Below are 23,179 nucleotides of genomic sequence, written 5' to 3'. Positions count from 1 at the left end.
AGTGCTCCATCTGTGACCATTGATGCCCATTTCCCAGGGACCAGCCCAATGAACTTCAATTCCTTTTCCTTGTCATTTGAAGAGAAAGGGTCACTCGGTGCTTTCACACAAACTGCTCGCCAATAACAGGGGTATGCTGACTTGTAATAGGAACAGCTGTGACCCTGGGGAATGTGTTGAAAATTCTTAACCCTGCTCTCCTTTGCTGCAGTTGTAAGGTAGGCTGTAGCCGTAGATGACTTCAATGAAGAAGTGGGAGGTTTGGAGGTTACAGAGGTTGGTTGTAAGGCAACCACCTTGACGTTCTCCAGCGAAGGAGAAGTTGCTGTTATGGATGTGATGTGATGGATATATTGTTACACATGAGATGCTGAGGCAGGAGTAGGGGTTTTTATTTGCCATTTGGGGACCCAGCTGCTTGCAAAGGAAACATCTCACTTTTTCTGTGCTGTAAAAAATGTTTATCCTGTAGGACCCCTCAATAGTATTTGACCTAAAGGTGTAGAGGGAACCCTTGAACTACTGCCAACCCCTGACAAGACAGTATGACAGCACTCACATGGCAAACACCAGAAATGACACTAGGCAGACTTTGAAAATATTTGGAGCAACTGCGCCTGATTTGCAATTAAGTGCATGCACAGTTGTGTCTGTTTTGGGGAATTGAATACAGTTGCGGCAGACACAGTGCAGTTGCACTAAGCAAATGACCCCTATTGTGCCTCCAATAATAGCAGCAGTCAACAAAAGAGCCTTTTGTGATCTTGTACTTGGCAAAAGAGCCCCAGAGATAAGTTTGTAAAGGCAAAGTCCAATGGTGGATACACCTAAAGGGAAATATTAGACCAAAAGGCCCAACACCCACAAAGAGAGCCTGTTAGTTATGTTAAACAGTATGCATGTGGAAGTAAGATTGGCTCCAAGTTCTCATTATAGCATGATAAGTAGGTGCCTTTGATAAACAAAACAAGAGATTGTGTAGTTCTACCCTAAAGGAGCATGTATATGGCCATGTAACTTAATTGTTAACATCAATTTAAAGTTGAGCATTTTAAGTACACTTGCTCTTGATTTCATGAATTAAACTTTTAATGCATTGTAAATAAATGAGAATGCAGCATCTATTTTTTGGGGTGTAGCTGTTTCTTGGCCTGAGTATAAATAGCCCCTCGCCTCAGCCTGCCCCAATTTCTGCATTGGCAGGTACTGTGGGGCTTGTGTGCAGACACATATATATAGAGTGGATTTTGGCACAGAAACACAGCAGTATGCATTTCCTTGCCAAAACCCACTATGTGTGTACGACTCAGTGGATGCTTCTAGAGTCATTTGTAGACATCAGAATCCTTTCATGTTCCATATATTTATTCTACGCTACCCTGAGATCAGGTTACTTCCACTGCATTGCTTCTGCTAGACTCCTCAATACATCCTTACCCCTGTAAGCCTTAGGGTAATGGCACGGGAACACACTTTGAGTCAAAGCACACAGAATTACCTCTATTGGGGGTGGGTACTATTCCCATTAATCCCGTATTAGCCCCAATCCCCCAATTTTTACTGTCCCATCTTTTAGGACTGAGGCACACAGAGCATTGGCTACCTGTCCTGTCTGGTTTACATTTTGAATGGACTGTTCAGTTTAAAACCAGATGTCTAGATTGCCCAGGGTGTAAACCAACCCCCCCACAAAACATCACTGGTAAGCCCCATAATGTCACCAGTTTGCCCAGGTGTCTGACATCAAAGTCTTGCTTTTCTGTTGACTTTTGCAGCCAACACAAGTGGCATCCCTATACTGCCTTTTGCAGTACCAGCATCCAAGCAGTTCCCTGTTCCAGCATCTTCTGCATCATATCTGCTGGTTTTGTTCTGACTACTCCCTGTACTCGTGTACTTGTGACTATTACTCATAGGCTTATTACAAAAGGTTTCTGCTGCTATCTTTATCATTGCTGCCAACTCTGGGAAAAATGAAAAATATAAATGTGGTGTTTACCACCATTTAATTCATGCTCATAGCCTGAATATAAAAATATGTGTTTACAATAGAAAATATGTTAGCATATCAAATCCCAGTTTTATAACTAAATGCTGTCCCCTGCTGGCTGTAACAGTAAGAATCCTGAAATGGAAATGATCACTTGGGTCTTGCGTTTGATTCTTTGGCAGTCTATGTTCTATTCTCATCTATGTGGATTTCCTTTGGGTACTCCAGTTTTCTCCCACACTCCAAAAATATACACACAGTTTTATTGGCTTCTGATTAAATCTGCCACTGTAATCAGTGCTAATTCAGGAGTTCTTTGGCTACTGATACTGGGTTAATGAACCTTACACAACTTTTAAGTGAGTAAGTATTAGTAATACATTTATATAAGTATCCAATGGTCAAGCAAACATCAGAAAGCACCCATGATCTGAGGCTTCACTCACGTTATGGCACTCTGTGAGGCAGAGTGCTCAGCAGTTTGAAACCAAATATTTGGTTTTTTGCTTAAAAAAATAATTCTAAAAATCCCCTTAAAGCTTCCAAATTGTATCATTTTATCTCCTGCATATCATTAAGTACCAAGATAAAACATCCTAAATATGAATGCCAGGGGTCTAGCTTGGGAAGAGATCATGCACTGTATGCTGGACACAACAGAAGTAAGGGGAAAACTGTATTGGGAGAGTAGGCCCCTCAAGAGCTAACGGCACTCTGCTAGTGCATGTCCACATGACAGGGGCATTGGTGCTGTATGTGTGAGGATGTGAAAGGATCCCCTGAGAAGCAATGATTTGTGTAATTGAATTTGTGTAACTGATTTCTACGGACAACGTGCCCCTGTTTGTACTCTGCCTTTCCTGTGAAAAGCTGTCTAATAAAGTCAAGACAGCCCAGTTTAAATGTTACCGGTCCATCCCTAATTTCACTAATCCCTCCTCTGTCACAGACCTGTTTCTTTGTTGGCATCCCTATTCTCACATCTGATTTTTGCAGTATCAGCATCCCAGCAGTTCCCTGTTCAGCATCATATCTGCTGTTTTTTCTGACTGCTGTATTCGTGTTCTTCTGACTATTGCTCATAGGTGTATTACAAGGTTTCTGTTGCCACTTTTATTCATAGTGAACACCATTTCATTTGTGTGTGTTGCAAAGCCTGAATATATTTTCTTACAGTAGAAATATCAAATACCAGTTTTATCTCTCATTACTGTCCCATCTTGCTTGTAATAGAAAGAATTGGGAAACAGAAATTACCACTGGGGTCTTGAGGTTGCCTTTTGGGCACTATCTACAAGGAGTTTGTATGTTTAACTTCTGCCTATGTGGATTTCCTCTGGGTACTCCAGTTTTCTCTACAGGCTTGTTAACTGACTTCTGATTAACCTGAACCTAATGTGTGTGAAGGTTATAGTTACTGGGACAGGGACTGATATAAATGATTAAGCTCTGCAAAGTGCTGCATAAATGTATAGGTGCTATATAAATAACTTATAAATAATAAATGCATTATTGTTACATGAGCTCCATGTCCCACCTGTTTTTTTATTATACAATATGGTGCCTCTTCCTTAAATCTATCACGGTAATGGGTGCTAAAACAGGGGCTCTTTGGCTACTGAAACCTTACATAGTTGTCAGTTTCCCAGCTGCCCCCAGTAATGTGAATTGTGCTCTGATAAACTTCAGTCACTCTTTATTGCTGTACTGCAAGATATATTGGTGTGGGTGACTGTCAAGATCTCTGGAGAGTTACAGATTATACAAAGTGGAAATCAAACTCATTTGAGTATATCCTCTGTTACAAAATTCCTCTTTATGGTGGGACACTTTTGGTCTTCTACACTGCCTAAGGGAGTCTATATAATGCCTAATTTGCAAACATGAGAACCTGGGGAATCCTCTCATAAAGTCATCAGCTATTACCTTGTGAAATTGGAAAAAGTATCCTCTCCCTTCAATCTGTCATTGCACCCATTTCCACCCCCAGTAAAAAGTTTTAATTTCCCCATACTGGTGTAACTATGGATCATTGCATTTCATAAAAGCATAGAGCACAAGCATAGAGGTGCACCATGTCTTCCAGGTATGTGCTGAGTGTATTTCTATCTCTGGAAGAGGAGCATAGCAATTCCAGAGTAGACTTGTTGGGTGTATTTTCCCCGGGCTGTCCATTTCTATTAAGCTTATTTTTAGTTAGGCTTATAAGTGACCAAGTCAAGGCCTTGTCTTATTTTTGGTGCCACAAAAGGAAATTGGGGACTCCCAGTCCATCTTGAGTTCTGGGGCTACACAATATATGGCTTGGGACTCTATGTAACTTTGCCCTTTTTGTTACAATACCCTTTTATTACTATAGAACTGTTATAGAATACACTTATACAATACAAATATACAAGTTAGAGAACTATTTCACATGCAATGCCAATATAGTATAATAATAATTATACGGCGTGGAAGATGTGACTAGTATCATTAAAGTGAGGAAAAAATAAGAGCAAGGGAAAGTAAATATGATTTTATATGTAATAAAATATTTCAGTTGCTTCCAACCCAAAAAAAACAATGTTTTTGTGGATGCAAATATTTATTTAAAATTGAATTGTTTACAATAGTATAATATACATTTGGTTTGAAATTTAGATCAGTTTATCATCATCAGTGATATTACAGCTTATTCATTTGATAGAGATATAGAGATATTGTCAACTGCTTCCTGTAATGTGGGTATGGGTGGATCATGCTGCACATTTCAGTGCTTCACAGGAGCAGGCTGTGTGAGCATCTACTGTCTCAACCAGATCTTCAGTCTTGCCCATTATGTTCTGACTTTCCAACATATCTGTAGAGGCATCTGTTTAAAATAGATACAATTAGAACTTTTAATAAAACTAAATCATAAAACATGCATGTTATGCGACCCTTTTGACATTTGCTGGCAGACCAAACTAAAAAAATGGTTAGGGAGTCAAAATGGCCATCTGGTTCCCATCTTTGCATGGTCACTCAACACAATATCTGCTTCACAGGCTTTCAGGTAAACATTGTTATGAGTATATGGGTTATTATCTTACTTAATTCTGCCAATTAATTGATTACATTATTTTATTACAATAAATAGAAATGTGTTCTTATGGATGAACAGTGTAGATAACTTAAGGTTAACACCAGTTAAGCAAGGAAATGTGCATCCCAAGGAAAAAACCCTGTACTGTTCTGAGAAAATGAAAGTACAATCTCAAATAATTGGATTCTGTCAATGCTTCCACCTATACTTTTACATATTTAAAGAAAACAGTTATTTTTGACATTACTATTAAATAAAGTATTTGAGTGTTTGTATTTTCATGAAGTTCCCAAATACCAAGCTTGTCAGTATTAACAAGCTTTAGACAAATGGCCTCTTCCTTTCCTGTTTTCACATTAGATATAGTGCAAAAACTGCAGGAAAAAAATACCTTAATAATAGTGAAATGAGCTTGTAACTGAAGAAAACTTTGCTCAAGCTGATGTTGATGTAAGTGGATACCTACCAAAAGGAAGACAATGGAAGCCAACAGTTACTGGGGTAACACTGGTTGGTGAGCAACCTTTCACACAACGAAGAACTGGCCGGACAGATTGGCATTTGGATTTCTGGTCATCAATATGGATTGTTTTCTCAAGTTTTACTGAAGTGTGCTGCAGCTTGCAAGCTGAAAAAGAAAACAGTTAAAGAACTGTTACAGCAGGAATCCCCAACTTTTTTTTTTAACCTGTGAGCCACATTCAAAATATATAAAAGAAGCTGGGGAGCAACATAAGCATGGGGGATGCCAAATAAGGACTGTGCTTGGCTTATATATTACAGCAACCTTTTTATTTTTTTTTACCTGTGAGCCACATTGGCTTGGGGAATGCCAGATAAGAATTGTGATTGGCTGTTTGGTAGCCCCTATGTGGACTGGCAGCCTGCTCTGTTTAGCAGTACACATGTTTTTTTATGCATTTAAAACTTGACTTTAAGCCAGGAATTCAAAAAGCATCTGCTTTGAGGCCACTGGAAGCAACATCCAAGGGGTTGGTGAGCAACATGTTGCTCTCAAGCCACTGTTTATGGATTGCCGTGTTACAGGAAATATGATTTGCCTACATATTCCAAATGATGAGCCATCAGACTCAAAAACAAGCACAAATGTGCATGAATGGAAAAACTCCATGCACAAAGCATTTAAGTCTGAGTTGTATTTGCACTTATTGCCAATGTTTGTGTGCCTGTTAATGTGAATGAGGCTTTCGGTGCAAATAGCTGTAAATCTGGGAAAAAAAACTTCATTATAAGAAACAAAATTCTTATTTTTCCAATTACTTCCAGAGCAGGGTTCCTCTGGGAGAATCCAGGAGTGCGTGAAACTGTTCTCATCTCTTGCAGCATATCCATCAGGCATCTGATACTCTCGCTCTGTCTCATCATCATGTCGACCACAAATGCCACAGGTGCCTCCTCTCATCCATACTGCTGTTCTAAGCTGCAGAAACATGACGATGTTAACCAGCTGTGAGTGCTGTATTCTGACACCACCGTTTTACACACCTTTATAAATATGATTCCTAATGTGTGTGTGTATTTATAGACATACCTTGGTTAATTTGCCGTTGAAATAAAGTTGCTCAATACCAAAAACTGGAGCTGTTAAAACAAGGGCTCCTTCTTCCATTTTAATCTCCACTATTGGATCTGAAAAAAAGATTGTTTCATGAGTTGAATTATTGGATTTGCTTGCATTTATATCACCTGTTTTATTAGGAATTAAATGAGGCAGACAAAAAGCAAACAATATGTCAGAGCTAAGTAATTTAGTGAAATTGGTCAATTGTTTGCAGACTTTCCTAACAAGCTTTAATGCAAGTTATACGCAAATCGTGTATTGCATTACTTTCCCTATATTGCTCAAGTCCTGCTCACTGTACTAGAAGACTTACTTGTGCTTGCAATGTAGGGTAGCTTCTCCTTTGGCACTTCAAGACCATTGACCTTTAATCTGATTTCTTCAGATGATGTGTACATGTCAATGTCACTGCAAACAGAAAGGAAAATTCATTGACGTCATTTCAAAACAGTTTACATACATTCATTTAATTAGAAGTTTTTTTATGATACACATTGAACAATGATGCAATATATTTAGACTCCGTTGCTTAATCAAACACATTCTAAAGAAGAAAACGTTATCTGCATAGCCAGAAACACATTTGTGTAATATAATACAGAACTCACTAGTCTGCAAGTTTGATATTAATGTCTCTCAGTTCGGAAGACTCTGGAGATTTCTTTGCCAGCACTAAGAACTTCAATTCAGTGCTGCAGTCTTGAGCCAAGACATGGAAGCAACTTCCAGGCAGAGTGTAGTTAAATTTGACTTCATTGAATGTTTTTATTTGGTCACTAGACATTGTACATTCTCCTAGAAGGTAATGAGGAAAGATTTCATTGTGACCACACAATAAATATAAAACTGGGACACAGTTCAGTCTTTGTGAATCCCCATCAATCCCTTATTACTTTATTAAATAGGTAACAACCAAATCTAAAATCCTATTAAAAAAAACCCAATTATTTAAATTTCAGACAAGAGCAGCACAACAACTGCTACACTGTAGCCCTGTCACCACCAGCCTCCGATTCTGATGCCTGTTTTGTAAGCTTATACACTGGAAATAAAATGAGCAAGGTGTAGCTCTTTCTATTATGTTTCCTGAGCTTTACATTAATAAATGGTTACAATTCCTGCCACTGGGGAGAACTGAATATATATAATACAGTCCTAGTTTGGCCTTCTCTCTCCCATTATTAATTGGTATTAACCCACTTACACCCCACTGACATTTTTTTCTTGTGTGAATCCACACTGCCATCAGTGAAAATTGAAAGATTCCTCAATAAATTCATACTGACCGCTGAGTCTGTCCACCATTGAACTATATGAGTTAGCAAAAATATTCCAGGTAGGGGCTTGAATATCAGATGAGTGCAGATGATAAGCTGCTGTGACTGCAAAAGGAAGATTTATGGCCTGATAATAGCATGTTGCCTGGAAAACAGAATACAAAGAAACAGTAAATAATTTTACAAATTGAAAAAAAATTAAGTCTCAGTGTTTTATTAAAGTACAATTTTTTTTAAAGAAATCAGCTCAGTGGAAACTCGTGTATTGTTTCTTTGTATGTGAGTGATTTCTTCCTTATCGCTAGGCACCCCAAATAAAACTAGCTGTTCCCATTTTTCCTTCTTATGAATGACATGTCACTCTAGTTTAGGCACTTACCCATGGCACTTGTATGACAGCATTCATAGTCCTGGGTGAGCTAAGAGAAAATATGAACTTTGCTTGTTTAGATGGATTTCTTTGGAATTTGGTGTTTAAGCCCATCATGTAAGCTGCTCCTGGCAAAAACTCACCAACCCTGGAATAAAATTGTAAATAATTTATAATAAATACTCAAGTATCTTGGGTTAGCTTAAGACAATTATATACACAAAGCACTAAATGGAATACATTATTTTTCCCTAAAAAAAAAAACTTACTCTTCACCAACTGATTTCAATTTGGAAGGAATTCTGGGCCAGTTTACTCTTAATCTTAGTGCAGGCTGATTTCCAAATATTCCAGTCTGGGCTATGAATTCCATTTTATATTGCTTGCAGTTCTGACCCCATTTCAGTTCAGCCTAAATGAGAAACAAAAGAATTAATGATTATTGTCATGTCACATATTGTTTGTAAAGGGTATTGTAAGGTTCTGTACCTGAGCTTCGTGTGGATTCCTGACAAAAGCTTCAGCACAAGCTCTCCACCTGCTCTTTCCAGTTATGTCTACCAGATAGGCTTGCATCTTGGGTCTTGTAGTGTCGTCTGTGTAGAGAATGACCTGGTACCCTTGTTTGACGTTATCATTTCTCACAGCTTGAGCAGTGATGACAACAGTTGGGGATTTTTTGTCACCAAGGAATTTCTTCTAAAAGTAAAATAACCATTTAAAGCTGGTTTCCATCTGGTATTACAGATATTACAACTGATCTTTCTGTAATTTGGATCTCTGTACCTTGGTAAGACTACTAGAAATTCATGTAAACATTAAAAAACCCAATTGGATTGTTTTGCTTCCAATAAGGATTAATTATACTGTATCTTAATTTGGATCAAGTACAAGGTACTGTTTCATTATTACAAAGAAAAAGGAAATAATTTTGAAAATTTTGATTATTTGGATATAATGGAGTCAACGGGAGATGACATTCCATAATACAGAGCTTTCTGGATAACAGATCCTGTATTAAACATACTTGTATTAACAAAACACCACCCTTTATATTCAAGAGCATTTTTATACAACATACTGAATACTAAATACATGCATTATAGTACAGATACAACAGGCTTTAACTGTGCCTTTACCTCAATACAATACCCCATTTTACATTGTTGTAAATTATCTTTTTCTCTATGTTGAAATACAATGCACCATTAAAATGTCATTTTATTCTCCCTGTTTTTTGTATTTTTAGCCAAATTAAATAGCTGGGAGAAACCATGGAAGACCAATTGTTTCCAACAGCATTTGGGAAGACAACAGAGCTTATATTATATTGCATGTTTAAAGTTTTAAGTCTGTGAAATCTGAAGCTCACACAGGAGAACTCATTACTCATTTTTCTGATGTTTGATGAGAACTATAATAGAGCAAACATATGTGAACATATGAGTGATTTTATGTGATAAAAAGTGCAACCCAAACCCATATACTGTGATTCCTATTAGAGCCATCCATCTTGTACCTCATAAATGTACTAAAGTGATACCCTACTTCTTACTTACATGATGTGGGGATCTGGCTGATTCACTGCTACTGCTTGAAGAACTGGAGCTGCTGCTGCTTTCGGAAGACTCTGACTGACCTGACATACCCTTGTATTGCTGCAGATGGTAATAAGGGCAGAATTAGATCTTAGCCAGAACATATTTATAATAGCATGTATATTTACACAACTAAATACATTTTGATACGCACTTGTTTGTATGGTCGCTGGAATTTCAATTTATACAATTGGGGAGGCATCTATGAAAAAGAGAAATGAGGACAAGGCTTTTATGCAGCAAGAGTTAAATGTGAGCTACTACAGATAGGTATACAGTTATAGAGTACAATACACCAGCAATATGCAACAACTTCTTAACAGTATTTACTACAGAGGGAAAATCATAGGTTCATACAAAAAAGTACCAATGTCTGCAAAATGTTAGAGGCAGAACATTGTTGTCTGTCACCTCGCAGACATTCTGGAGGAAAGCCAATGTACACTAAGGGGCCCATTAACTAAGGGTCGAAGTGAATTTTCGAATTCAAAAACTTCAAATTTCAAAGTCATTTTTGGGTACTTCGACCATTGTATAGGCCAAAATTCGATTTGAATTGAAAAAACTTCACAAATTTGACCATTTCAAAATCGAAGTACTGTCTCTTTAAAAAACTTCAACTTCGACACTTCGCCACCTTAAACCTGGCGAATTGCTGTTTAGCCTATGGGGGATCGCCTAGAACCTCTCTGAGTCTTTGGCTAAGTTTTAAGAAGTTGAAGGTTTTTTTTGTACGATCCTTTGAATCGTTCGATTTGAGGGATTAAATCATTCGATCGAAGTATCAGATTAGATGGTTAGTTTTTTAACTTCAAAATTAGACCCTTAGTAAATGTGCCCCTAAATATGTTATTCTCCAGCAGAAATCTTGTTAGTCCATACACTACCTTACTGCTCCACTGAACAAGCACATGGAGGAAGGGGTCTTGGTTAAGAGCCCAGTAGAATAGTGGTTGGTAATAACTGGTATGAGTAGTTAAGAGCACTATAAATGTGTGTACAAATACGTATGGGTACAACATACCTGTGATGGGTCCTGAGGATGCCTGCTGCGATGCTTCTGCTGTTTCTGTTTGTTCTGATGTGTTTGCTTCTCTCTCTGTTGCTCTCTATCTCCCTGTTGTTGTTTTCCACTCTTGCCATGTCTACGACTGCTTTCACTGCTGCTACTGCTTTCACTGCTGCTGCTGCTACTGCTTTCACTGCTTCTGCTGCTCTCACTGCTGCTGCTCTCACTGCTGCTGCTCTCACTGCTGCTGGCTCTATGCTTATTTCGGCCAGTTTGACCATGTGTGTCTTTGTTCTTTTCCTGCTGACGCTTAGACACACGGGAAAGTACATCAACTTTGATACCCTTATTTCTGCTGTTTCTCTGGGGAGATGATGATGAGGATGAGGATGATGATTTTGATGATGAGGAGGAAGATGAGGAGGAAGATGAAGAGGAGGATGAAGAGGAGGATGAAGATGAGGATGGAGAAGAGGATGAAGATGAGCTAGATGAGGATTGCTGCCATTTTCGTTCAGCCTCAAGAACATCAGTTTCTCCAGCATCTTTAGTCTTTTTAACTTTCCTTTTCTTTGACGCCTTACGAACTAAACTGCTATTTCTTGCCTATAAAAATAAGCATAGAATAAAGTATTATATTTAATTATGTAAGGTTATTTTACAAATGCACTTTTAGTTAATTTAACGGAACATTAGTAATTTGTTTAATAAAGTTACATTATTTAATCTCTCTCCTGAGGCTGAACAGATAGAATGGATTTCTTCTCTAGAACATTACAGTAAAAAAGGAGGACTTACGCTATACTCTTCCTCATTGATTCCAAGAATGATCTTTAGCCTCTTTTGCACTGCAGATTCATCCAAGTTTTCTCCTTCTTTTTCCTCCACTTCTGCCAAAGCTATTATTTTTGAGGATGCTCTAGGTCCAGCTGTAATCTCCACCTGCAGTTTTTCAATGGCTGGTTCGTTTTGAGCTGGTAATATATATGCAGAAAGTGTCAAGGCTTACAGTATATGCCTTATACAAAGATTAGGGACAATAGGTACATTTGAAATCACCTACTTGGTTTCAGTAAAAATTTAATCTCATGTTCCCCAATGTTTTCATATAGGAAGGATCGCCTGTCGCCCTGTACAGTGTTTAATTTGGACTGAAGACAGGCATTTATATTCAGTTTAGAAAGTCGGAAGCAATAACGATAGGATTCAACATTGTTAAGTATGTGCTGGTGTTGAGCATTCTTATTCCTTATTCCCATTTCTGACGATACTTCCTGTAAAGACAATAGTATCCTTTCATCATTTCTTTTATTCTATCGTATCAGTCAACCTTGTTGCCACTTCTTGTAATGAAACCATATTTAGAAGGCAGGGTACAATGATTACATAATATTATTTAATACAACATTGTAGCTATAGAACCATCAGAGAGCTGAATCTATGCTATTCAGTTATGTTTTGCTTTGCCTTTATTTATATTACGTACCATCATGCTGGCTGATTCTGCTGAAGTTCTCCCAGATTTTTCAAAGTGTTGCTCCATGGTAGATGGACCATGTTGTTTCGGCATCACTAGCATTCTCTTCTCTGAATCCTGCTGTCCCACATTTCTTGTCACAGCAAACATTTGATGTCTGTGGCAAAGTTGGAAGAAATTGAGATTTTTTTTTTATTTAAAAAAATTGTTTCATTCTGTATACATTTCCTTGCGTGCTAATTTTTAAGTTTATTGTCATAAACCATTACCTTACTGTTACAAGTTCAACCTCTCTCTGGCAAGGTGGAGTCTCAATTTTGAAATTCTTATCTTTCATGTCTAATTTGGCTGTAAATTTTGCAGGGGTTTGAATTCTAACTTTTCCATGAAATTCAAGTCCACTCTGAATCAGAGGTGTATTCACTCCCATTGTGTTCACAAGATGAATCAAAACACTGAAATAAAAAGCACAAACATTTTTTAAAGAACATTTAACATGAAATCTAAACATATTATGAAAATCTATTTTAAGTGCAACATTATAGAGCATAAAATAATAATTCTAATTAAAAAACAAGTATTTGTTAAGCAGTTGTTAATTAATAAAATATGCAGTTGGAGCAAAGATATATTTTGGCAGATCATTCTGCTAAATTTTCTAAAAATATTTGTGAAGTAAAGTGGACTTAGGAACTTTTTGCTACCAAAGATATTTTACTGGTTGGAGTTGAGCATTTTTAAAGGGAATTTAAAATGCTCTGTTCACACTAATAAATATCTAAGCTAATGTTAGTTACATGCCAAAAGAGCCTACGTATAAACTTATATCAATATCAGATATCAATATCTAATATAGTTAATATCAATTCCTTACATAATTGTGAAGAGTATTACAAACCTTGGAGACATGTCTGTGTGAAGCTGTATGTTTGACTCGAGCAGCTGACTTAGGCTGAAGTCATTTGATGGGGAAGGTGACACTTTCATATCAACTGGAAATTGAACATAAAAAAAGCAGTTATGTACATTGCCAATAGATGAAAATGGGAAAACAATACTAAAATATCACTGGAATTTTAAAATGCAAAGTTACCAATTAACTTTATTACCAGTGTATTCATTTTAATATTAAGGAAGTCAAAATTTGTAACAACAGCTTAGGGTGATGTGATGGGACTGATATGTGGCTTGGGTTGGGTTAAAGGAAAACTATATACCCAAAATGAATACTTAAGCAACAGATAGTTTATATCAAATTGAATTACATATTAAAGAATCTTACCAAACTGGAATATATATTTACATAAATATTGCCCTTTTACATCTCTTGCCTTGAACCACCATTTTGTGACTCTATCTGTGCTGCCTCAGAGATCACCTGACCAGAAATACTACAACACTAAGGGGCCGATTCATCAAGAGTCGAATATCGAGGGGTTAATTAACCCTCGATATTCGACTGGGAACTAAAATCGTTCGACTTCGAATATCGAAGTCGAACGATTTTGCGCAAATCCTGCGATCGATCGATCAAAGGATTTTTCGTTCGATCGAACGATTAAATCCTTCGAATCGAACGATTCGAAGGATTTTAATCCAACGATCGAAGGAAAATCCTTCGATCAAAAAATCACAGGCAAGCCTATGGGGACCTTCCCCATAGGCTAACATTGACTTCGGTAGGTTTTATCTACCGAAGTAGGTGGTCGAAGTATTTTTTAAAGAGACAGTACTTCGATTATTGAATGGTCGAATAGTCGAACGATTTTTCCTTCGAATCGTTCGAATTCGATCGAATTCGATCGAATTTAACCAATTCGATGGTCGAAGTACCCAAAAAATACTTCGAAATTCGAAGTTTTTTACATTCGAATTCTTCACTCGAATTTTGTAAATCTGCCCCTAACTGTAACAGGAAGAAGTGAGGAAGCAAAAGGCAGAACTCTGTCTGTTAATTGGCTCATGTGACCTTACATGTGGTTTGTATGTGTGCACAGTAAATCGTACGATCTCAGGGGGCGGCCCTTATTTTTTAAAATGGCAATTTTCTATTTATGATTACCCAATGGCACATACTACTAAAAAAGTATATTATTATGATAATGGTTCATTTACATGAAGCAGGGTTTTACACATGAGCTGTTTTACTCAGTATCTTTTAATAGAGACCTACATTGTTTGGGGGGTATAGTTTTCCTTTAAGCTATAATGATACAGGTTTGGGATCCGTTATCCGGAAACCCATTATCCAGAAAGCAACAAATTACAGGAAGACCGTTCTGTAATTTGGAGCCCCATTTTAATTAAATAATAGACTCCATTTTAATCAAATTCAGATTTGTAAACATTATTTCAGTTTCACGTTTCAATTTAAAAATAAGACCTTGCACTGGATCAAAACTAATATATAATTAATCCTTATTAGAGGCAAAAGAATCCGATTGGATTTAATGTTTAAATGATTTTTTAGTAGACTTAAGGTATAGAGATACAAATTGGAAAATACTCCTCATACAGAAAACCCCAGGTCCCCAGCATTCTGGATAACAGGTCCCATACCTGTACAAAACTTTAATCAGTCTATGTGAAAGCAAATCTCTCATTGCTTGCTATGGATTACTGCTCTGGGGAAAACATGCTCAGTGTTAGTAAATAAAGCTGTACATATACATTTTCAGTTTTTTCTTCTCAAATGTTTGTATTTAATATGATTTATTTATAGAAGATAAGCATGATCAAGGAATGAACCAGTCTTATATCTGTAGATCTACAAGTACCTGTGTTTGAACTGGAAAAAAACTATAATGAAATGTTTATTTTCTAAAGACTCTCTCAGTTACAGTACATCTGAATTGTGATTTAATAAAATGCCTTACCATTTAAAGCAGCGTTTGCCACAGCAGCACTGTGTGTAGCAATCTCCAATGGAAGGCCAACACAGGTTGGAACAATGTGTCGAGCTTCTGCAACCAGCATAGGGTGAGACCATTGTCCAGTAACCCCATTGAGAAGCTTGTTCAGGATCTTTTTAACCATTGTGTGCCTTTCTGCTGGTTCATTCAGTAGCTAAAGAAAGCAATGGCAACACATTCATGTTTACTAAAATCTTTCATCAAGCAACCATAAAGAAAGTCATCATTAAATAAATCATTGTAGTCTACCTTCATTGCATTTTGGATGGTGTCTCTGGTGGCCTGATTAAAGTTGACTTCTTGACCCAACAGTTTAATACTTGCGGAAACCAAAGGCACATTAGCAGGTGCTTCTTTATAAGCCATCAACTGAAATACATAATTTATTATTTCATAAATACATTTTGCAAAGTAAGTTCTTGAATGGATAGACAGAGCAAATAGGGTCTCAGAAATGAAATCAGTGATATTAAGGAAACGCTCAGAAAGTATAAATAGAGCTTGGAAGCCACCTATTTAAAAGAACAAAGAGCTACTCACAGCTTTGAGAATCTTTACAATCTTTTTATGCATGGAAAACTCAGAAAACTGAATGTTTTGCTTCCTTATGACCTCTTGGAGACCTTCTGCCCTTAAAGCAACCTGTAAAGAATATTTGTATGTGATAAGATGCTACTGTAATTGAAACAAAACATTAACCGTGATGAATTTAATACCATATACATTATTTGTCTTAAATAATTAGTTAATTAATAGTGCTCCATAACGGCTTCACATAATATTTCAAGGTTTTGGTGAACCTGTCCCTAAATAAGAATAAAAACCCTCAAGGAACCGTTAAATGCATTATTAGAAGGCAATGCTATACATAAAATAGTATGGGAAGACTCTTTTTTTTTTTTTAATGTTGCGAATGTTGACTAGAATGAAGTTATGACTATCATTGGTGGTCTACATTATATTAATTATATATTTGTCTCTAACCAATTTTCCTTTGTCAATATTTACTAAACACTGCTTTGACACCATTCTACAGTAAGACCAGCTTAACCAATTCATTACTTTTTGAGAATAATGTTATCAGCATTACCTCAAAAACATCAGTTGAAGCCCCAAAAGAGCATTCTCTGACTTTAATTAGTGCAAACACAGGGAACGCAGTGTTCGGGCTGTTTATGAAAAATACATTTAGAGCAAGTCCACCCATCATGGGATCTGCAGAGGAAAAATCATAATATTAGATATCATAATAAAAATAATTAAATGCTGAACAAAGATGGCAGCCCAAATAATTTTGTAGCAAGCTTAGGCAGTTTAAAAGTCTGTTCAGTGGTCAATTAACTGATATCAACCCACAACCAAGATTGTACAAATTTGCCATGGAAACTTTGCTGTTTAGGGTCAAAAATAACTTAAATTGAACAATGTTCTGCAGATATATAGGATGATCAATATATCGATATACTATAATTGGTTTGTAAAAATAATAGGGAAATTTAGCAAAAGAGTTTGTATTTGTATTTTAGGTCTATAGGCTGAGGAAAATGTAACATATCAAATAAATAACAGAATTAGTTACAATTAATATTATTTGAAATGTGTTTTTGCAATGTATTCTTTAGCTCTGGCCTTGCTTTGTAGGAAATTGTTGTCTTATCTTACCCTAAGGGGGTTATTTATCAAAGTCTGAATTTATCTCAATATTTTCTGCTACAAACTCAGATCAAATCCACTCGGGTTTTATACGCTTATTTGTTATTACATTTTTGCGAAAATTTGCTTTGTGGGAAAAAATCCGATTTTCAAGATTTTTTCGGATTTTTTACCAGAAAACTCCAGGGTATTGCACAAAACCCAGCGCACATCAAAAAATCATTGGGACTTCTCCCATTGACTTATATGCAACCTCGACATGTCTGAGCTGCAGACATGCAGCTCAGACATAATTTTCAGGCTTAATAAAGTCCTGAAAAATGAGTGTTTTTTTAAAAGTTCGATTTTATAAAAAAAAATCATAACTTTTTCGTAAATAATCCCCTAAATGTATTGCAGTGGGCCTACTTTTACTCTTCACTTATTTTCCTGTAAGTTATTAAGACAATATTTAAAATTGTAAGAAGTAGACAGAAAAGGCTCACTGTACCTTGTTGTACATTATTACTAGCACAATATTATCTTTTTATAACTAATGGATAGATAGATGTTTCTATAAGCCAAATACAGAGATACAATATCCTTTTAATTGTAATTGCTGTTTCTGCATCATCTCTTTAGGTATTTACTAAACACACTGAATAATTTTTACTCACAGTTGAAAGTGTCCACATGGAAGGCTTTGCTGTAGCGGAAGCTCAGCTGGTCAAAGACTGGATTCATAATATTTAAGGCTACTCTGCAAGCTGAAGCTCTAAATGGATATAAAGAATAAAGACTTAGGAGAGTTCTTTATGTAGACATGAGCACAAATTTTACAAACTTATCAGTAATGCATGCCGTGATGGAATGCACCAACTTTGAAAAGTTTAATTTGTAAAATATTTACAGGGAACATATATAACCCAACTAAACATGAAACTCAGCTGGTGTTCTCCTTGTTACTTACAGGTTATAGAACTCTGGCATCATACTTTTTGATAGTGATTTTATGTGTGAATATGTAAAACTAGCCAGCTGCATGTTATCTTTACTCTCTCTCAATACTGCATTAGCAACAGCAGTTACAATAGCGATTCCAGGATTGGTCTCAAAGAGAGCTACACATGTAATCATTCGAACTTCAGGGTGAACATCACGGTCCATGAACAGCTGAAGAAGAATTTCTTGCACCTTGCAAATAAAAAAAGAAAAATAATTGCTAAGTGGTCCATCTAGTTGGACGTTTTTCTCAGTAAATATCTGTGAGGTTAATTTACTAAAATAGGTGTGCAGTGTTACCAGACAAAAATTAGTTTTAGATGGTTTAAAAAATTAAAGCAATGATCTGGGTAACAGCACTGGTACAATTTAGCATATGTATTAGTAACTAGAGGTGGGCCAAATAGTAGTCTTACTTTTCTGGGATCTTTTATGGCAATGTTCCTCAGAGCCATCACAGCATCAGTCTGTAACCTAACAGGGAGTCTGGAGGCACCAGAGGAAAATCCTGGCAGAAATTTCTGTATGCGCTTAATACTTGCAGGCTGCCCAGCATTTCCAATAGCTTTCAGTGCCAAAGTGATTTCCTCCTGATGAGCATTGTTGGCAGCTTCAGCAGCAAATTCATGAAGGGGCTATAATAAAAAAAAATGCAAAATTGCTGAAAATGTGTGCTGTCTTAAAGAGTTTGGTAAATTGAATGGTTATTACATTTTAGAATTGTTCATATGTTTATAGGATTGGTCACAAAAGTAACTAACAAGAAAATTATAACTGAAATTGCTCAACTTACATGTGTTTGTACAGCACTGCAGAAATTGATAGGATTTTTAATATTACACCATTAAAATAAAAACACAAACCACTAAAACTGTGGAGTACTTTCAAATCAGTAACTGTATTATGCAGCTCAAGTTATGTGGGGAAGTGACTTAAAATAAATAATAAAAAATAAAAATATAGTGAAAATCTTATTCCAACAATCAATTTACTGTGTTCAGCAACTCTGGTTAATGATATTTCAGTATAATTTTTTTACAGTATGTATTTGTGTATTAATAATAAGTTATATATCTTGCTCACCTGTAATGCAGCTTCAGGGCAAGATTGAGAATCAACACAGTATTTGTAAACCAGAGAACCATAGGCCAGCAAGGCAGATTTATACAGAGAAGGAGCATTCTTGACTCTGGAATCTGTCACCAAATCCTGTAAAGGACAAATAATTAAAAGTAGCGAATGAGGATGAAATTAAACATTTCACTAACAATATAATTGCACAGGTCAAGGGATGTGGCATCTTTTATCATTGGTAATACGTGTTAGGTGGACATTAGTACAAATTATACAAACTTATCAGTAATGCATGCCATGATGGAATGCACCAACTTTGAAAAGTTTCATTCGTAAAATATTTAAAGGGAACAAAAGTTTCCGTTCTAAAAAAAAAGGGGTGCACTTACAGCTGCTATTTCCACTGCACGCTGGCTGGCTCTTGTGTAATGCATGGCCATGAGTATCGCTGTGGCTGCTTCTTGATGAGTCATGTCCTGGTTATGAATCATTTGCTTAATAAACTTTAATGCATCAACTGATCCTGCCATAGGGATTGCATTTACCAGCCAGTGCCTGCCAAAAACAAGAATATGATTTGGTTGTCAAATTATAAATGAACTAGATTCTTTTTATTCTTATCCCAAATATTGCTCAGTCCTTGGCAATCGTAATCATCTAAACAATAACCGAGGTTCCCAGGATGAAGTACCTGTGCTGAGGTCGATCAGAAAACTGTTTCCAAATAGCCTGAATATTTTCTTGGTTTGTGGTTCTCAGGAGCTGGACAAGTTCAAAAAATTTGCTTGTAGATTCTCCATGAACTAATTCTTGGTTGTTCTGTACCAGATGTTGCAGAGTTTCCACTACCTATAAGAGTAGAACTTTAATATCAAGTCATGTAAACAAACATCATGTTATTGTTGCTCTAATTTACTCATTCTTCAAAAGTGGCCCTACCTGTGACTCTGCGTTCTTAGTCTTCAGCAAATGGAATGGCATTTGATGTTCTTCTTGCCAGAAATGATAATTTAATCCACCACGTTTTGTTAGCTGAACCTGAGATTCACTAACTCTGTTGCTTTTAGTCTCAGCCAAAGTAAGTATTTGCCTGAAAGAAGACAAACATTTTGTTCAGTGAGCTACATAGTATAATATATTCTGAAATGTGACAAGTTGGAGCTTGTAATAGTAGCTACTGTTGCTATTGAAGATGCACATTTGATTATCTGAAAATATGCTATAATATTCTTTTTCCAACAATGTAAGTCTAGTGTCTAGTTTTAACTGATCTTGTTAGCAATGGACAACACTGATGTTTTCCCCCCTCCCACAAAGTTACAGAATTATTAAACATGCTACCTTGCTTCCATAACAGCAGCACCATATAGTTCATAGTATGGGGCATAGCGATAAACTTGCTTGGCAGAGGCTTCTACAATCAGGGCACCTTGGTCTTTGTTTTGCAATTTGTAGGTGAAAGTAGCAGACCCTCGAAGATGTTGTACTTTCTGTAACAAGAAATGTCATTCTGTATAGTGAAAACGACAGAGTTTGAGTACTATAGTGGCTATCCAGTGTAAATGTTACCTTTTTGCATTGAGTACAAGTTTCCAAATAAGCAACTCCAATTTTCTTTTCAACTCTGGACTCACATCGGTCAAAGTCCCTAGATTTCATCACAGTCAGTCTTTCTGCTTTCTTGTCTTCTTGGATTGTATATTTTGTATGACAAACACCACTAATGCTGTCCTGAAGGATACGAAGAAAGGATATACAAATAAATACAGTTGTAACATTTTTGTTGAATATGTATTTATGCCACTATTGAAGTGCAAGAGTTTGAAGAATACAAACCTCTTGCAAATCGTACACATTTTGGGACTTCTTGATAGTAAGTTGAAGCAAGTTCAGGATTCCTCTCTGGATGTTAAGTGCTGTCTCTGAAACATCCTCCGCAGCAAAGATATTTCCAACTTGCCCATTCCTATATTCAAACTTCACAGGTCTTGTCAGATGCTCTGCAAGGATTTGACTCAGCTTTGTGGCTCTGGTGAATGGATCTTTGGGCCACAAGCCATTGAATTCCTTTATTTCTGGATCTCGAATCTGAGAATAAAAAAGGAATAGCCATACATGTTATTCATTGTTGTATTTTGACTATCTTTATGGGCATGCTGCACATTTAATGTCTAATACATAGCAGATCATTTCTCTTCTTTATATGGATAAGTGATATTGAAAGTGATATGGAAGTTTGGGAGAGATACATCTATTGGAAGCAGTCTATATAAGGAGTAGAAACAATAAAATGACCAGACGGGGAGGGGGGAAATATATATATATATATATATATATATATATATATATATATATATATATATATATATATATATATATATATATATATATATATATACTGCGGAGTACACTAGTGGGGTACTGGTAAAGAAACATTACTTGGGATCTTCCTCATATTTTTCTACTGGCATCAGATTTAAATAATAAAAAAGTACTGATTTATTTTGGTTGAAAAGTAACGTAACATCCCTTTTCTCAGTTTTAAGCTGTTACCAGAAATATAAACAGTGAGCACAGTCATATCTGTAGTCTCATTTTTAAAGAGATTGTCTCTTTTATGGCTTACCTTTAGCATGTAGGACCTCTGGGCATAGCCACTGATCTCAGCCTTGCAGTTCAGTTTAATACCAGACCGGGCCAAACCATTTTCTGGGATTCCATTAAGAATAATGCCTTCGTAATTGTACACATATGTCTTGCTCTCACTGAAAAAAGGTTCTGTAATACATAGATGATAAAAGGTGTATGTGTATGTATAAATATAACAATAAAATATTGCATATTTTTAAATGCAAAAACATAAATTCAAAATATACTTACCATATTGTGACTTTTCACTTCCTGTGAATAATAAATAAACAATGGTTAGACTGTGTTGTTACTAGTAACAATGAAATGGTTAATTCATTAACACACTACCTTGTCAGCAAAATAAGTTTTGACTGTTACATAACATTCTCATTTATTTTCATAACCCATAAGAATTGAGTTCCCTGACTTTTATACCTTGTAGGACCTTCTAGGTAACTCTGAATACATTCTTATTTTAAACTAGGGAAACAACATTATTTTTTAGACTGAATTTTAAGGTCACACAACTGTAATTAACAGCCAATCAGCACCATTTGTAAAGTACATAATTTACAGGTTCTATATTGCTGGTGTAATAATAATATATATCCCAAAGAGGAAATTACTCACTGAAGAAGTTCTGAGTTCAGAGTTGCTATAGAATATATATAATGACTGTGCATATATTAAGTCCCCCAAACACCCACTAGCAATATGTAATTGTGCATATAAATTTGTTCTTCTCTGTATATTAAAGTACAAAAAGAAATACCTGAATACTGTGTATAACACTTTGTTAGACCTTCTGCTAGTACATAATGCACTGAGTTGTATTATGATACACTTACCCGCTAGAGCGAGAAGCAGAGCTAGTATGATTCCCCTCATGGTGATGGCGAATGTCAGTTTGAGATACTGTAGTGTATTTATAGCAGAAAGATCTGGCGCATGTGCACACAGAAGTGGTTGGGTCTGGTAAATAATAAACCTTTACCCAATTATAGGCATCCACCCAAATATGTTTGCACAATGCTCATAGCTGTTGCAGAAAAAAAAAATCAAAATTAAACAACAAAACATATACCCTTGGTCACTTTATCAAATAATATAACATTTTATTTTAAACTAATGCTTAATATTATATATTTTTCTTTGAATTAAATAATGGTTAATAATTACCCATAGACCATAGCCAACTAAGAGGTCATGATAACTTGGGTTGGGTCACAGTGACTGGAGGCATCAGCTCTAATCTGATCGATAAGAATACTAGATACGTGCCAGTCAGCATTTTGGGTATTCTCCATGATGATCGGTCCAAGTTTAGTTTAACTAATTCATTGTCTACTGCCTAAGAGCATTATGGCCTAATGGAACTTGCACCCCTATATTTATTATATATTCTTTTGATATGGTGGAGCATATCTGCTATATTATTTGCATGTTCACTGTGGCCCTCCAGCTGATGAATTTGATCTTCTGAATAAATATCAGACTCTCTAATCGTAATAGGATTTAAGAAAACAGTAACAGAACAAGGCCCACTGCTGTTTATTAC

General features: G+C 36.2%; 1 protein-coding gene across 1 annotated transcript; it reads right to left on the bottom strand.

The window, feature by feature from the left end:
- Window positions 1-4,562: 4,562 nt before the first annotated feature.
- vtgb1.L (vitellogenin B1 L homeolog) lies at window positions 4,563-22,510 on the bottom strand. The gene is given in 35 exon segments (NM_001100933.1): window positions 4,563-4,844; window positions 5,524-5,685; window positions 6,339-6,498; window positions 6,610-6,707; window positions 6,953-7,047; window positions 7,248-7,434; window positions 7,926-8,061; window positions 8,296-8,434; window positions 8,556-8,698; window positions 8,776-8,985; window positions 9,846-9,944; window positions 10,039-10,086; window positions 10,909-11,499; window positions 11,692-11,867; window positions 11,957-12,167; window positions 12,380-12,527; window positions 12,640-12,825; window positions 13,269-13,362; window positions 15,247-15,436; window positions 15,532-15,651; window positions 15,823-15,924; window positions 16,373-16,497; window positions 17,592-17,689; window positions 17,885-18,108; window positions 18,333-18,551; window positions 19,000-19,125; window positions 19,380-19,545; window positions 19,682-19,839; window positions 19,930-20,080; window positions 20,332-20,480; window positions 20,560-20,721; window positions 20,827-21,078; window positions 21,617-21,768; window positions 21,871-21,891; window positions 22,470-22,510. Coding segments are annotated over 35 exon segments (5,454 nt in total). The 5' UTR covers window position 22,510; the 3' UTR covers window positions 4,563-4,728.
- Window positions 22,511-23,179: the final 669 nt, after the last annotated feature.

This window comes from Xenopus laevis, chromosome 4L (assembly GCF_017654675.1).
Source record: "Xenopus laevis strain J_2021 chromosome 4L, Xenopus_laevis_v10.1, whole genome shotgun sequence".
In the NCBI taxonomy this organism is placed as follows: Eukaryota; Metazoa; Chordata; class Amphibia; order Anura; family Pipidae; genus Xenopus; species Xenopus laevis.
This window is presented reverse-complemented; position numbering and strand designations above follow the sequence as displayed.